The sequence below is a fragment of the Siphateles boraxobius genome, unplaced genomic scaffold, assembly GCF_051911475.1.
Source record: "Siphateles boraxobius isolate OS27281-9 unplaced genomic scaffold, OSU_SipBor_1 16, whole genome shotgun sequence".
Taxonomy (NCBI): Eukaryota; Metazoa; Chordata; class Actinopteri; order Cypriniformes; family Leuciscidae; genus Siphateles; species Siphateles boraxobius.
In genome coordinates this window covers 5,724,054-5,737,842 of record NW_027508766.1, presented here as the reverse complement: position 1 = coordinate 5,737,842, position 13,789 = coordinate 5,724,054, and the positions used below count along the sequence as shown (strand labels likewise).

Sequence of the window (13,789 nt, the reverse complement as noted above, 5' to 3'; positions counted from 1 at the left end):
GCTGAAGCATATACCTGCTGTCTCAAGTTTTATACACTGGAACATGTATTTAACTAGGAACAATCTCCTCCCATCTGATCCACTGGCATCCGGCCAAACAGATTTCTGCACCCTTATGATTATTTTATCACTTTAAATTCTTTATGATGAAACGCTGCAGTGGTAACCTTGCTAAAGCTGATCAGGGCCTGGCTTTCACTGCTGCTATTTGGAATAGCTCTCCTCGGTGGCTCGTTCCTGCTCCCTCTGTTGGATTCTGCTTGTCCATTAGTGCCATCTGTGCCCGCCTGTGCCGTCTGTGAGCGCGTGCGCTCCGCCAAAATGACTGGCATTTTCCCTCAAACAACCAGGGGATGGTGCCCAGAGCTGCTAGCTGGCAATGATGTGCACTTTTTCTGAAAAACCCGGGGAAAGAAAGACAGGATGGGGAGCAGAAAACATCTGCACATGTAGTGCAGCTTTGCTTAAGCTACTTTCACAGGCAAAGACTTTTCTGGTGACCATGCAGCTAAACCAAGCTTTGTAAACTTGAGCTCTTCCAACACACTGGTTCCTCAGAGCAAGTCATCTCCAAATATCAGACGATCAGCAACCTTTGTAATAAGTCTTCATTGGTACCAAATTTACATTGGATTTAAGTAGGTTTGTGAATCGAGAACAAGTTTTTGAAAGATGCACATTTGAAATTTTTTTTTTATATTAACAGAAATGTGTTCTTCATTAGAAAAGTTCTGTCATCATTTACTAATGCTGTTTAATAAAATTCTTAATATTTTTGGAGGTCTACACAAGAAATAAAGTCATACAGGTTTGGAACAAAATTAGGGTAAATGATGACAGAATTTATTGAACTAATGCATTAGTCAACAACTGATTCATTCGATTTCCCATCCCTAGATTAAAGATACAATCCACCTGCTAGTAATGTAGTGTGTCTTCATTTTGTCTGCATCTGTGAATGAGGTGATGACTGTAAATATGTAGATTCTATGTGTCACATAAAGGGATAGTTGTAAAAAAATTTAAAGTGTCATTGAAAACCTGAATTACTTTCTTTTGTGGAACACAAAACAGATATTGAATAATGTTGACGATCAAACCAACACATTTTGGTGACTTCTATTGTACAGACAAAAAATAAAACACTAAGACATTTCTCAAAATTATTTTGTGTTCTGCAGAAGAAGGAAAGTGATACAGGTTTGCAACAACACAAGGGGTGGCACACAATTTTTTTTTTTTTGGTTGAACCATCAACAATATTTAATTACATCTAAAAAGTGATAGCTAAGTCCTGACCTATTTAGGTATCACACTATGGATGTAATGTAGTCTGTGGGTCAACTGATTAGGTGCAAAAAAACATTGTTCTAGCCACCCTAGTTTTTCTATTTATTTTTTTTTCAATAAATAATTTCTGCTAGCATTTTTATTATGTTGTTCCATTTTGCGACTGACAACAAAGGCAAACACTCGACAAACATTTGTCTTTAAAATGTTATTGTATAGAGCCAGCTCTGTAAATAGACCTACTCTGAACATAAGTAAAAATAACTAGATTCAGCCATGTTTAATATGCAGTACTATATACAACAGTATACACTGATGAGCCAAAACATAATGACCAGTCAAAGGTTAAGCGAATATCGTTGATCACCTCCTAACAAGGCAATGTATTAAGGTATGGGTAGATTTAATGGTAAACAAACAATATGCAGGAGAGATGGGCAGGAATTAAAGTCTGAGCAACTTTGACGAGGGCCAAATTTACAGCAAGACTCCTGGGTCAGAGTATCTCTGAAAAGGCAAGGCCTGGTGTGAATTTTCCAACAGTGGTCCGGGAGGAACAAACCACAAACTGGCAAAAGGGGTTTGGGTATCCAAGGCTCATCGATACACAAGAGCAATGAAGGCATCACATGTACGTGTGTGCCATTTACCTGGGAAAGTGATGGCACCAGAATGCACTGTGGGATGACGACAAGCTGGTGAAGAGAGTGTGATGCTCTGGGCAATACCCTTGCTGGGAAACCCTGGGTCTGGCTATTTATGTGGGGGTAAATTTGACACGTGCTACGGTGCTACCTACCTAAACATTGTTGAAGACCAGGTACAATCCTTCATGACAATGGTGTTCCCTGGTGGTAATGCCCTGCCACACTGCATACATTTTTCAGAAATGGTTTGAAGATCATGAGATCACGGTGTTGCCCTGGACCCAAGTTTGAGCATCTGTAGGATGTGCTGAACCAAGAAGTCCGATCAACCGCAGCTCCACGTCACAACCTACAGGACTTGAAGGATTTCAAAGCCTGCAATGATTTTCTGGAACTGTAAATGTAAGGACTGACCTGAGGTAGATATTAGAAGTTAATGGCTTGAAGTGCTTTTTTTTTTTTAACCGTCAACTTTGTCTAATGTTTTAGACAAACCTCTAATGTTTTGTAAAAATGTGAGCCAGTAATGACCAATTTGTAAACATCATGACACCTAATGTCAGTGTTGGGTTTTTTACCGGTGTCTCGAGATTAAAAACCATCATTCTCCTTCTGTCTCGTGGGTCAATCCGGTAGTCATCAGCTCTTGATTGCTGATCATATGCCACTTTATTCACCCAGAAGACTTGATTTGAGCCAGCAGGACTTGCTGTAAATATTGTGTCAGCAGGAGAGGGTATTTTATACCCTTGTAATTTATGGTGTCTATGTGCTTCCAAAAGACATTGTGGCTGTGGACTTAAATTACAGGGATCACCATCATGCTGTCAACTCTCACTTTCAAAGCAAGCTGCGGGTAGAGCATTACTAGGCCCTCCAGAGCCTCATGAGACTCATGCTGACATGATTTTTTCAAAATTTAATGCTGGTCAGAGGATCCGTTTTGATTCACCCGTGACAGCTACAGTTTCAGAGCCGTAAAAATGAGAGCTTCTTCACTTTTTTCTGATGGCTCGAAGTAACTGTCCTTTTCTTGAGGCTTTTAATGTATTCACTGTTTCAGTGCCTATATCACTTTTTAATAACTGGAGAATTTATCCAAGTTGTCAGCAGGCATTAGATTTTAGGCTCTCTTGGCTTGGTTCTGAATCTCCACCAGACCAGATGGCGGTGCTATGTGGGCCGTATGTGGACCATGGGTGTGGAGATAGTGGGGGCCAGCTCTAGAGTGCAGGATTGCTCACATTCTGGCATTTCCCAGGCCTGTTTGCAGCTGCACTTCCTGTCCCATTTTGATCTTCTAAAATGTTCAATATGCGGATAGGGTTTAGAAGACAGAGCTTAATCTGTGTAATGTCACAGTAGTTTTTACAAATAAGGCGTAATTGAAAGAAAAATATTTGAAAAAGAAAATAGAAATGTTTTTGCAAACCCTTTAAAATGCACTAATATTGTGAAATATTATTACATTTTAAAAGAACTTGTTTTGTATTTAAATTTAATGCTCAAATGTAATTTACTCCAGTCTTCCGTGTCACATGATCCTTCAGATATCATTCTGATATTCTGATTTGCTGCTTAAGAAACTATTTTTTCTTTTTTATCAACAAAACGGAAAAAACTGTTGTTCTGCTTAATATTTTAGTGTTTTTCAAGATGCTTTGATGAATAGAAAGTACAAAAGAGCAGCATGTATTTGCAATATATTTTTAAGCAAGTTTTAGTGTTACCTTTGATTAATGCATTCTTGCTTAAAAGTATGCATATATGGTACTGTATGTATGTACACTATTTAAATTATACATATTTATTCTTTTTGTAATATAATTTTGCTTTTACCTTTTAAGGGAATCAGCTATGTGAACTAGTAACGAAAAGGCCATTTTGACAAACAGCCACAATGATTCACGTCTGTACATAGTATTATACATCTTTTGGGAGGAATATGGGATGAAATGGGGTGGTCCTGAGAAGGACATGGGCTACTTTCCAAGTTCCACCTTTCTCGATTCCTGGATCTCACTCTTTCTAAGAACAGAAAGTGCAAGACGTCTCCTCTGGGAGTTCCAGGGTTGGGGGAATCAAGCTGTTCCAGAGAGTGGCTAGCAGAAGATGAGATGCAAAAACACATGCAGACTCTTTTGGACAGGTGCCCAAGCACACAGCAAATCAGAGCAGCAGACATCTTTCTGTAAAGTCTGGTGGCCACCGTCAGAATGGTGCGGCTCGGAGAGCGCTCCAAAGAGCAGAGATGGAGGGGTAATGATTGCCCCCAACAGGCTGGCTCTGTTTGACTGATCTGTATAGGTGTAGCATATGTGTGGGGTCACAGAGGTGAAGCTCTTGATGAATTGAGCCTTGTGTGATCTCTTAAAGATGGCATGAAAACATGAGGAATCTCTGATCAGTCCAATCAAGTTTCTTTCCAGTTTTTAATAAACACTGAGTGGTGTAATTATTTCTGCTTTTATGCATTCAACATCTTTCAGCTGAACTTGTTTGATATTTGTCTCTTCATGGTATCATTCGTGATAATTGAGCTGCATATTGACCAATTAAGCACAAAGACTATACACAGAGACTCTGAATCTTGGAGTCAGGATCATTTTGTAAAGATAAACCAAAACTCACAGTGATTTGTATAAAACAATATTATTTATACAATATCAAAATATCAAACACAAGAGGAATGTTACATTTTAATATGACATTTTGCATGTCTCGAGTGAGAAAAACACTTAAAAATGTCTCTTCAGCATACTTATTTACCCACAACACCCTATCCAATAATATCACCTTAATATCTAGCCCATGGTCCTTCTATTCACATGGCACAGGTGGGCTCTTGTCTGTCTCAGTGTGACATTGCTTATAGTGTCCAACCAAGTGCTCTTGCCCGGGAGCGATGTGGTTAAAATGGGTCTGACCGTGGGTTTGGATATGACCGTATTGCTCTGCACCTGGTCGAATCTTACAGCAGAGCCCCTTCACAGCTATTTTGGTGGAGGCGGACAGCTTTTCAGAGTTTCCTGCTTCAAAGCCTGCAAAATCCAGTAAACTTAGCCACACAATCGGCTGTGGCCAAAACAGCATCTGATGTGCCTTATTTGTTGACGGAGTGAGATCTATCGCAGAGGGTGCGCCTCACATGGCTTACAATGCAGGGACAACGTAAAGCCCTTTATTTGTGGTTAGTCTATGAAGACGCTGGGTTTCTTCCAATATCTAATGCCAATTGCGACTTGAAACTAGGGCAGGCGATTGTGATGTTAGTTTTTCATTGTTGGTTGTTACACACTAGTTATCAATCATTCATGATGGGGAAAATATATTAACTCTCAATGATAAAAGTGCCTGGGTTCAGTAGAGCATTGAGAAATCCTGCACCACACATAGTTGTGTGTGTGTGTGTGTGTGTGTGTGTGTGTGTGTGTGTGTGTGTGTGTGTGTGTGTGTGTGTGTGTGTGTGTGTGTGTGTGTGTGTGTGTGTGTGTGTGTGTGTGTGTGTGTGTGTGTGTGTGTGTGTGTGTGTGTGTGTGTGTGGGAGTGTGTATGGTGGTTATACGCTATGCGAGAGCTCCCTCTTGGTGCCATTGCAGCCATTGAAACAAACTATAGAGCAGATACACTGACACTTTGTGCTATAGTGAAAACATTGTTATGATTAATTTAATCACTGAACAGAAATACTGAATATGTATACTTTTGGAAAGTAAAAAAAGATAACTTTTTAATCTGAAGTCTGTTGTTTTTAGATTTGTTTGTGTCTGGGTACATGGTGTGATTCACTTGTTATTTTTAAGGAAAAAGGAATCAGTAATTTTATTAAGAAAATTATTTTTATATTTTTGTTTCCAATCTTAATGTGTTATTATTTAAATAATTTAATATGATATACATATACATATTATTTTGTATTATTTATGTTTTATAATATTTTATTTTTTTAAGGGAATCAGATATATATGAAAAAGTAATATAAGGGTCATTTTAGAAAAATGATGATTCATGTCTGTACGTAGTGTTATACATCTTTTGGGGGTAACAAGAAGCTTTTCATTCCGTAGTTTAAGATGGTCCTGAGAATGAATTGGAATACTTTCCAAGTTCCAGCTTTCTCAATTCCCTGATCTCACTCATGAATCCAGTTATTTTATTAAGATTATATATATATATATATATATATATATTCACATTTTATGTTTTATATTATATATTTTATTATATTTTACAACCCTGACATGATGTCTGAAATAGACACAAAACATGTGTTAACAATTATTGTTATTATTATAAAGGTAAAAATACTAATACATGAATTTCTAAAAATACATGAATTAATCAGTCAATGAATTAATTAAATCTTCTCCTGACCTTTTCTTTTTCTTCTAGGGACGCTGTATAAATTTCAATCGGATGCAGCATCAATAGACGACAGTCTCCAGTCTCTGAAATACTTTGACTTCCAAGTATATCAGATGGGACAACAGAAAAAAAGCATCATTTCCTCAAGATGACATAGCTTCTTTGGCCACTTTAGAGTATATTGGTTCAATGCTTGCGTATTGGCTTTCCAAAACTTATAATTCTGGTATATTTCAAGCTACTGAATGGCAAGCAGATGACTAAATAGATTAACCCCCCAAAAAAGTGTCTGATTTTGCTGCCGATCTGGTTAGCTTTAATGCACAGCAAAGGCTTTTTCATGTTCTGACCATATTGTGCATTCTGAGGAAAAAAACTAATCTTATGGACACAGACGGAGGCTATTTCAGAAAAAAAAAAAAAAAAAAGCAGAATGAGATGAGGCTCTTTGCCGTTGGCTGGGAAGTAGAACTAATCCCAGTAGGCTCATGGAGTGCAGAAGTACTTTGCCTCTTGGCAATGTCTCTTCACAAAAATCTCTCCAAGCCCACTATCGTCGGATGCCTGGCGGGGCTTCTTTGACTGGAGATCTTGTCATTTTAACACTGAGAAGTGCACACGCATGACAAATTGTAGACAGAATGCCCTAAGGTATTGGACGCAGTAAGACTTTGCCCTTTAGTTTGTGAAGACACCTTTCTATCAGTGTGAGGACAGCACAGAGAAATTAATAGAGCGTTATTGCACCGCAAGACACCCTGTGACCAAAGCTCTCCGGCAAGGTTTTGAGGGACAGATTTAACTCTGGTGGTTGGTGCTTCCTCCCCACTTATTTGGCAGTCTGTTCTGTGCTCACTAATGCATAGACCGTCACAATTCAGAAACATGCCCCTCAGATAAAGCATCAATACAACTGTCCATACATCCGATCTCCCAAAAAATTGTGCTCAAGTTCTCTTGGGATAGGAATATCTAACTTTGATTAATGTACGGGAAACTTTAGAGTTTTATCTTTTGTATGAGGTCTGATCACTCTAGAATTTTTTTTGTAAAATTAAGGAGTTCCTTATCTGTGCTAACATGACACCCTCATCCAATATACTCGGAAGATCAAACCGAAAGGGGCGACGGACGGATAAGTATTGTTCATTTCCAGAAATTATCCACATCGCTCTCCCCCCTCCACTTGCACACAGAAAAGCGAGCAATATATATTTATTTTAGATTTCTTTAACGCGCTGTCATGACGACGATCGTGAATGATGTCAGTGTCAGTGGAAACACTGTGGGGGAGGAAGGGGGCGGCAGCTGAAGAAAAAGGCTCGAACGATCCAGTCACTTTCGATACGCTACTTCAGATGCAAAATGGATATTCGAGTCGAAATCTGACAAAGCGTGCCGGCTTTGACGGGAAGTGGTATAGACAATGACCAGTGGCTGGGTCAGTGGGATGTCTCAGTGCAAGCAGGGAAGCTTATCAAATGACACTAAAAATAAGTTCAACAACCATCAAGTTTGAGGGGGGAACAGAATGGGGCGCAGTCGCTCACATTCGGTGGGCATGCAAGTGTGCAAGATGGCAGGAGCATTGGGGGAACAGAGCCCTCGTTTAATTATTTCTTTGTTTCTATCGTCATAATTGTAGGGACGTTCATTATTGTTCCCCTCCACCCCCTACCAAAAAAAGAAACAGCAAAATAAAAACATAGAAAAGTTGAAACATTTGGAATCATTCTCAGAGTGGCACTTACTGTACAAGTTTAGCTAATGCACTTCATAGATATATAGGTGAGTGTAATTCATCTTTTATTTCTTTTTAAATGTCACAGATCACAGAATGTCAATTAAGTTTTAGTAAAAATTTGGTTAGGTATTTACATACTAGTTGCAACATGGCTTGATATGTTTACCGGCTCCTTACATGCTATTTTTCCACCTCACCAGAGCTTCTGCTTTGTTTTCTCTTATTTGTTGTTTTTGCTGGTTTTATTTACCTTTTATTTTTACGTCATCGTTTATGAATTTGACATTGTTATATTTATATTTTCATATTGATTGTGGTTCCTTTGTGTGTGTGTTTTTTTTAAATACGTTTTGGAAACCATTAATGCGTGTGGAAAGAGAAACTGGTTGTAAACCTTTTGTATTTGGGTAGCAAATTGGATTTATTGTTTTAAATGTTGAATTAAGCTCCAGCTTTAAAAAAAAATATTATTAATAACTTATGTTTTAAATGCTCCTGTTTTAGGTGAATCTTTTTTATTATTATTATTTTTTACATTTTTAGAAATTGGATTAAAAAATGTTTTTAAGCAACCCAGTGATGACAACTGTGCACTATTTTTTGTACATTAAAATGTAAAGAAACAATGTATTAGTAATGATAATTTTTTTATTTGAACTGAAAACCAGGTCAGGTTTTTTTTTTTTCTTTCTTTTTCTTTTTTATATTGGACTTGCAGCCCTTGTGAATATAGTGCCTCATGTCCCACTGCAGTCCGGCCAATGAATGTAATTTCAATAGTAACTTATTTTTTTCCCCTAGCATACACAAGGCTAATTATCATTGTGTTTTTGTTTGAGATCCTTTTTTCTTTTTTCTTTTTTTGACAATGTAATATTTCATGATTCTTTTTCCCCTGAAAACAATGGGTCTGCAGATATAAACTTCACTAGTGAACTGGTTAAAAACTTCTTTTAAAACAGTAATAGTGTACAGAAATAATTTGAGAAAAATGTACAGAAATAAAAAGAAACAGACAAGGAAAAGAAGTGGGCAGAAAATTTCCCCTCATAATCGGCAGCAAACTCTACACACTGCATTTTACATAATTTATTTTTACAAAATTCACATTAACTTGCTGATTTGTTTCTTCCCCATATGAAATGCTACTAAAAATAATTTGATCCATTGCAGAAAGCTGGAGACTCTCAGATTCACCATAAACAATTAGACTATGTTCATAATGTTAGTCATGTTTTTCTGCAGTTGTTGTCTTGCGCTGAAGTAATACACACCATACACACAAAAGCATCTAGCACATCTCATGATCTTTTTCCTTATTCAGCCATTATTGAAGTTTCAAACATTTTTTGTATCTTTTGTATTTGCATTTTGTATCAAATAAATGGCACGTTTTTTTTTAAATGATCCTGTGTCCATTCTAAGCACTTGTAAGTATCGCTGAACTTTAATGATTCATCAGGCATCACACTTAAGCAGATTACTGTAAATGACTCTGCACAGCTTACACTCTTAACTCTTACATTATTAAAAGCCATATTTTCATATGATAAACTGCTCTAAACCAAAACATCTGCTTATATCGGTCTTATCTGACGATTAGCGGACTGACTTGATATGTTGAACTCTTTTAAATACACATCTCTTCTGTAGCTAACATTATTCTGAATACACAGTTTACTTAGTTTGGTTCATTACACATGCTCTCATTTAGGTCTGTCCTAATTCTAGGCTGTGATAGGTTACACACTTAAAGGGGTGGTTCAGGACTTTGGACATCGGACCTCATTTCCAAGTTAGCCTGGGTGTTATTTATCAGTGGAGACAGTTTTCAAAAATTTCATCCAGTCCTTCCAGTTGCATAGTTCGCCGGTGCTAGGCTAGCGTGAGTCAATGGTATCTGCTAGCCTGCCATTAAAAACTGTTTTACGCACTCCACAGAACACCAAAAGCAAATAAATTATAACGCCAGACTATCGATGTAAATGTTTGTTGAGAGAATAATCTTAGAAATCAAACTACCCTTTCATCGCATTGTAATAGTTATACTTTGTTCCCTGTATTTATCAGCACAGTCTACAGCAGCGGCGGAGTGATATTAAGTTACCTAGGTAACCGAAAGAGCCGGTCCACATGACAATCACGCAAGTGTATTTACCTGCCGCTGTATTTACAATTTCGAAATGCACACCGAATCACCATGTTGCCAATTCCTTCGTTTACAATCGAATGTTTCAATATCGTTGTTCGAGGCTACTACTAGCTAGCTAGACGTCCCGACTGTAGTGCGCTTCTTTTCTGTGTTTATTTTTCGGCGCAGTACTAACTGCAGAAAAGTAAAATTCCGCCACTGGTGAGAAACTAGTTCCTGTAAATGTAATGCGATCATTGAGATGCAAGAGTAGTTTGATTTCTAACATTATTCTCTCAACAGACATTTACATTGATAGTCTGGCGTTAGAATTTATTTGCTTTTGATGTTCTGTGGACTGGGTAAAAAAAATTGTAATGGCAGGCTAGCAGATACCGTTGACTCGCGCTAGCCTAGCACCAGCGAACTATGCAACTGGAAGGACTGGATGAACATTTTTGAAAACTGGCCAAAATCCTGAACCACCGCTTTAACTCATTGTTCTCAATCCTGCCTGTCGCACAAGGCCCTTGTTAAGCATACACTCAACCGTCATTAAACCTACAGGATTTCCAGCTAACCCTGCTCTCAAGCTGTGCCTCATAACCCAGTAATGCGTGACCAAAAGCTTTATGGTGTTCAATGCTGCTCATAATTTCCCCTTGAAATGAGGCGTAAGAGATGTTTCATGCACCTGGTTATGACCATAAAACCACTTCTTTTAGAGTCAAAACTTGTGCCTTTAACACAACATTAGGTCTCAAAAGGAGATGTTCCACTTAAGCTAAGAAAACGCTTTGAGTTGAGTGGCATGACTCATTATCACAGGTTCACACTGTCTGAAAGATGTTTTATGGGCCGTAAATGCTGAATTATAATTTTTTTAAATTCATCTTCCAAGTTTGATGAAGTGGAACTTCAAACTTTCTTCAAAGACTTGTTGTAATTAAAGGGATAGTTCACCAAAAAATGAAAATGATGTCATTAATTATTTAGCCTCATGTTGTTCCAAACCCGTAAGACCTTCATTCATCTTCAGAACATAAATTAAGATTATTTTCGATGAAATATGAGAGCATTAGACAGCAACGTCATTGCAACTTTCAAGGCCCAGAAAGTTAGTGAAGACTGTTAAAATAGTCTATGTGACTACAGTGGTTCAATCTTAATGTTATGAAGCGCAGAGAATACTTTTTGTGCGCAAAAAAGCCACAAAAATAACGACTTTATGCAACAATTTCTTCTCATATGTGTCAGATCCTTTGTAACATTACATGTGAACCACTGTAGTCACATGGGCTATTTTAACGATGTCTTTACTACCATTCTGTGTCTTGAAAGTTGCAATGACATTGATGTCTAAGGAGGGATCAGAAAGGTCTCGGATTTCATCAAACATTTATTTATTTATTCCGCCAGAGGAGGTCCACTTTTTTCTTTTTCTTTTTTGCTTTAAAACTTGTTGTATTACATTTTCTGGAAAATATTTGTGTTGTCAAACACAGAAATATAATGTTTATATTGTTCTAAAAGAGCAGGATGTGCTTTGTGAACAAAATCAGACAGCATTTTCTTAACTAACGATGGCCATAAAACAGAATCCTCACTTCCTCAAAATTTTTCCCCCCGAAAGGCCAGATTAATGCAGCTGCTCTCTGTTTAAGCTGGTCTGAGTTTACAGGTTATACCAGTTTTCACAGTTTCTAATTTCTAAGAATTGTGGGTTACGGTAATTAAACCCTGCAGAAATACTAACCTTTCAAAGAGAGGTCGCTGGGATCAGCAGGTTTCTTTTAGACAATCTTGTTAGACTTGACATTTGATTTTATGCAATAAGAGTTTAACTGCACAATGCAACATGTGGAAAGTGCAGGTGGGGGATTAGTGTGTTATGGTATTTTACTCAATGCTAAAAAATATTGTACTTAAAACAATTACATGACGTTTTAGTGATTTTTTCCCCCTCCCTATAAATGATGTTAAGCAGCGTAGCTCAAAAAAGCAAAGCAAACCAACCATGAGGCATTTGCTGACACTGATGCCTGCACACTCACCTCAGTGCTGGGAGGGTTAGGGGTGGGCGAATCGCTCCGTCTGTTAATGCTAAAAACCAACATACGAGTGTCACTTCACTTTTGACTCCAGCATGAGAGCGAAAATATTGCTCTCTGCACAGCTTGCTACAATAAATGACTGGCATGTCTTTTAGCCAATCCAAAATGTGAAACAATAAGCCGCCACAAATGAGGGCGGAGCCTGCAGCAGCTAACAGAGGTCACCTTGCCACTGGTCAGAAAAGTTCAGTTAATGGACATGGAAAGAAACAGTGACCGGAGGTGATTTTTCTGCTGTTTTCAGAACCTTTGTGTCATCTGAAGCCCAGAACAGCTTTTAAAATTTTACAGCAGATGTTCGAGCAATTTGTAATCATATTTCAGGCTGCAGCAGAAAAATGCTAGTGTAGTTAAAGATTTTCTATTATTTCCCATTTGCAGGATGTTACTAAACATTAGCAGAGTGTTAGGGATCAAAAGGTAATTCCCTGTCAAATCAGCTGTAAAGTGGTCAGCGACACATGTCGGACAATGCTATAATTGTCATTTATTAGGGCCGTTGGAAGAACGCTGACTATTCCAGTTGGGCCCAGCTCAGCCAACACCGCCCATAATCCAGCCTGCCCACTGCAGAGATGCACTGAGAGGAGGCGCTTTACTACCTCAGACGCTCCAAGTTCTCTAAGCACAAACACAGTGCGCCCACGCGCCCAGCAGCACCTCTCCCAGTCGCTGGCATCATTTAACATTACGATATTTTCCCTGTGTTTTTTTGACGGATGATGCTCATTGCTATGCAAGTGGCAGATGAATCATAAACCTATACCATATGCCATCGCAATTTGCTGATGGGACCAAGCTGTTTTGGTGGATATAAAATCCAGGGATTATAAATGCCTGATCCTCAGTGAATGGTAGAGGCACAAGGTGGGGTGAACGCAAGCCATCTTATCTAATGAATTGGGTCAGTGAGCAGCGGGGAAAAAAGCAAAGATATAGCAGTATCAACCTGCTACCTTTACTTTGGTTAATCCTCAAAACAGCAGAAATGAAAACAAACAAACGGTTCAGTGATAGCATGTTTATCACCTTCATTCAATGTCAAAGCTTTAGGACAAACAAACAAAATAAAAGAATAATCTGAATTTCTTTTTTCAATAATTCAATTTTAGTATTAGTATCATTACTTCTTTGAGGACACATACACTATAGTGTGATCCGCATACAGTATATGCATAATAGTAATAAATTATGATTATCCAGCAAGAGTGCATTAGTCAAAGAAATAATTATTTTAAATAAATGCTATTCTTTTGAAATGTCTATTCATCCACAATCCTGACAAAAATGTATGATGGTTTGCTCAAAAATATTAAGCTGCACAGCTGTTTTCAACTTTGATAATAAGAAATGTTTCCTGAGCACCAAATCAGCATATTAAAATGTTTTCCGAATAATCATTTTGAAATAATATTATTGTTGTTTTTACTGATTTTTATCAAGGTGTTAGCCGAAGAGATGGTAAAATCTTATGATCAAATGATGAGCATAAGTGACT

At 37.9% G+C, this 13,789-nt stretch overlaps 1 protein-coding gene across 1 annotated transcript in view; it reads left to right on the top strand.

Annotated features, from left to right (window-relative positions):
* The window catches only part of antxr2a (ANTXR cell adhesion molecule 2a), a 58,248-nt gene extending 48,798 nt beyond the window's left edge, over window positions 1-9,450 (top strand). The window contains exon 17 of the mRNA XM_077231344.1: window positions 6,330-9,450. Within this exon, the coding sequence (XP_077087459.1) occupies window positions 6,330-6,368 (39 nt within the window). The 3' untranslated portion in view covers window positions 6,369-9,450. The remainder of the gene's footprint in view (window positions 1-6,329) is intronic.
* Window positions 9,451-13,789: the final 4,339 nt, after the last annotated feature.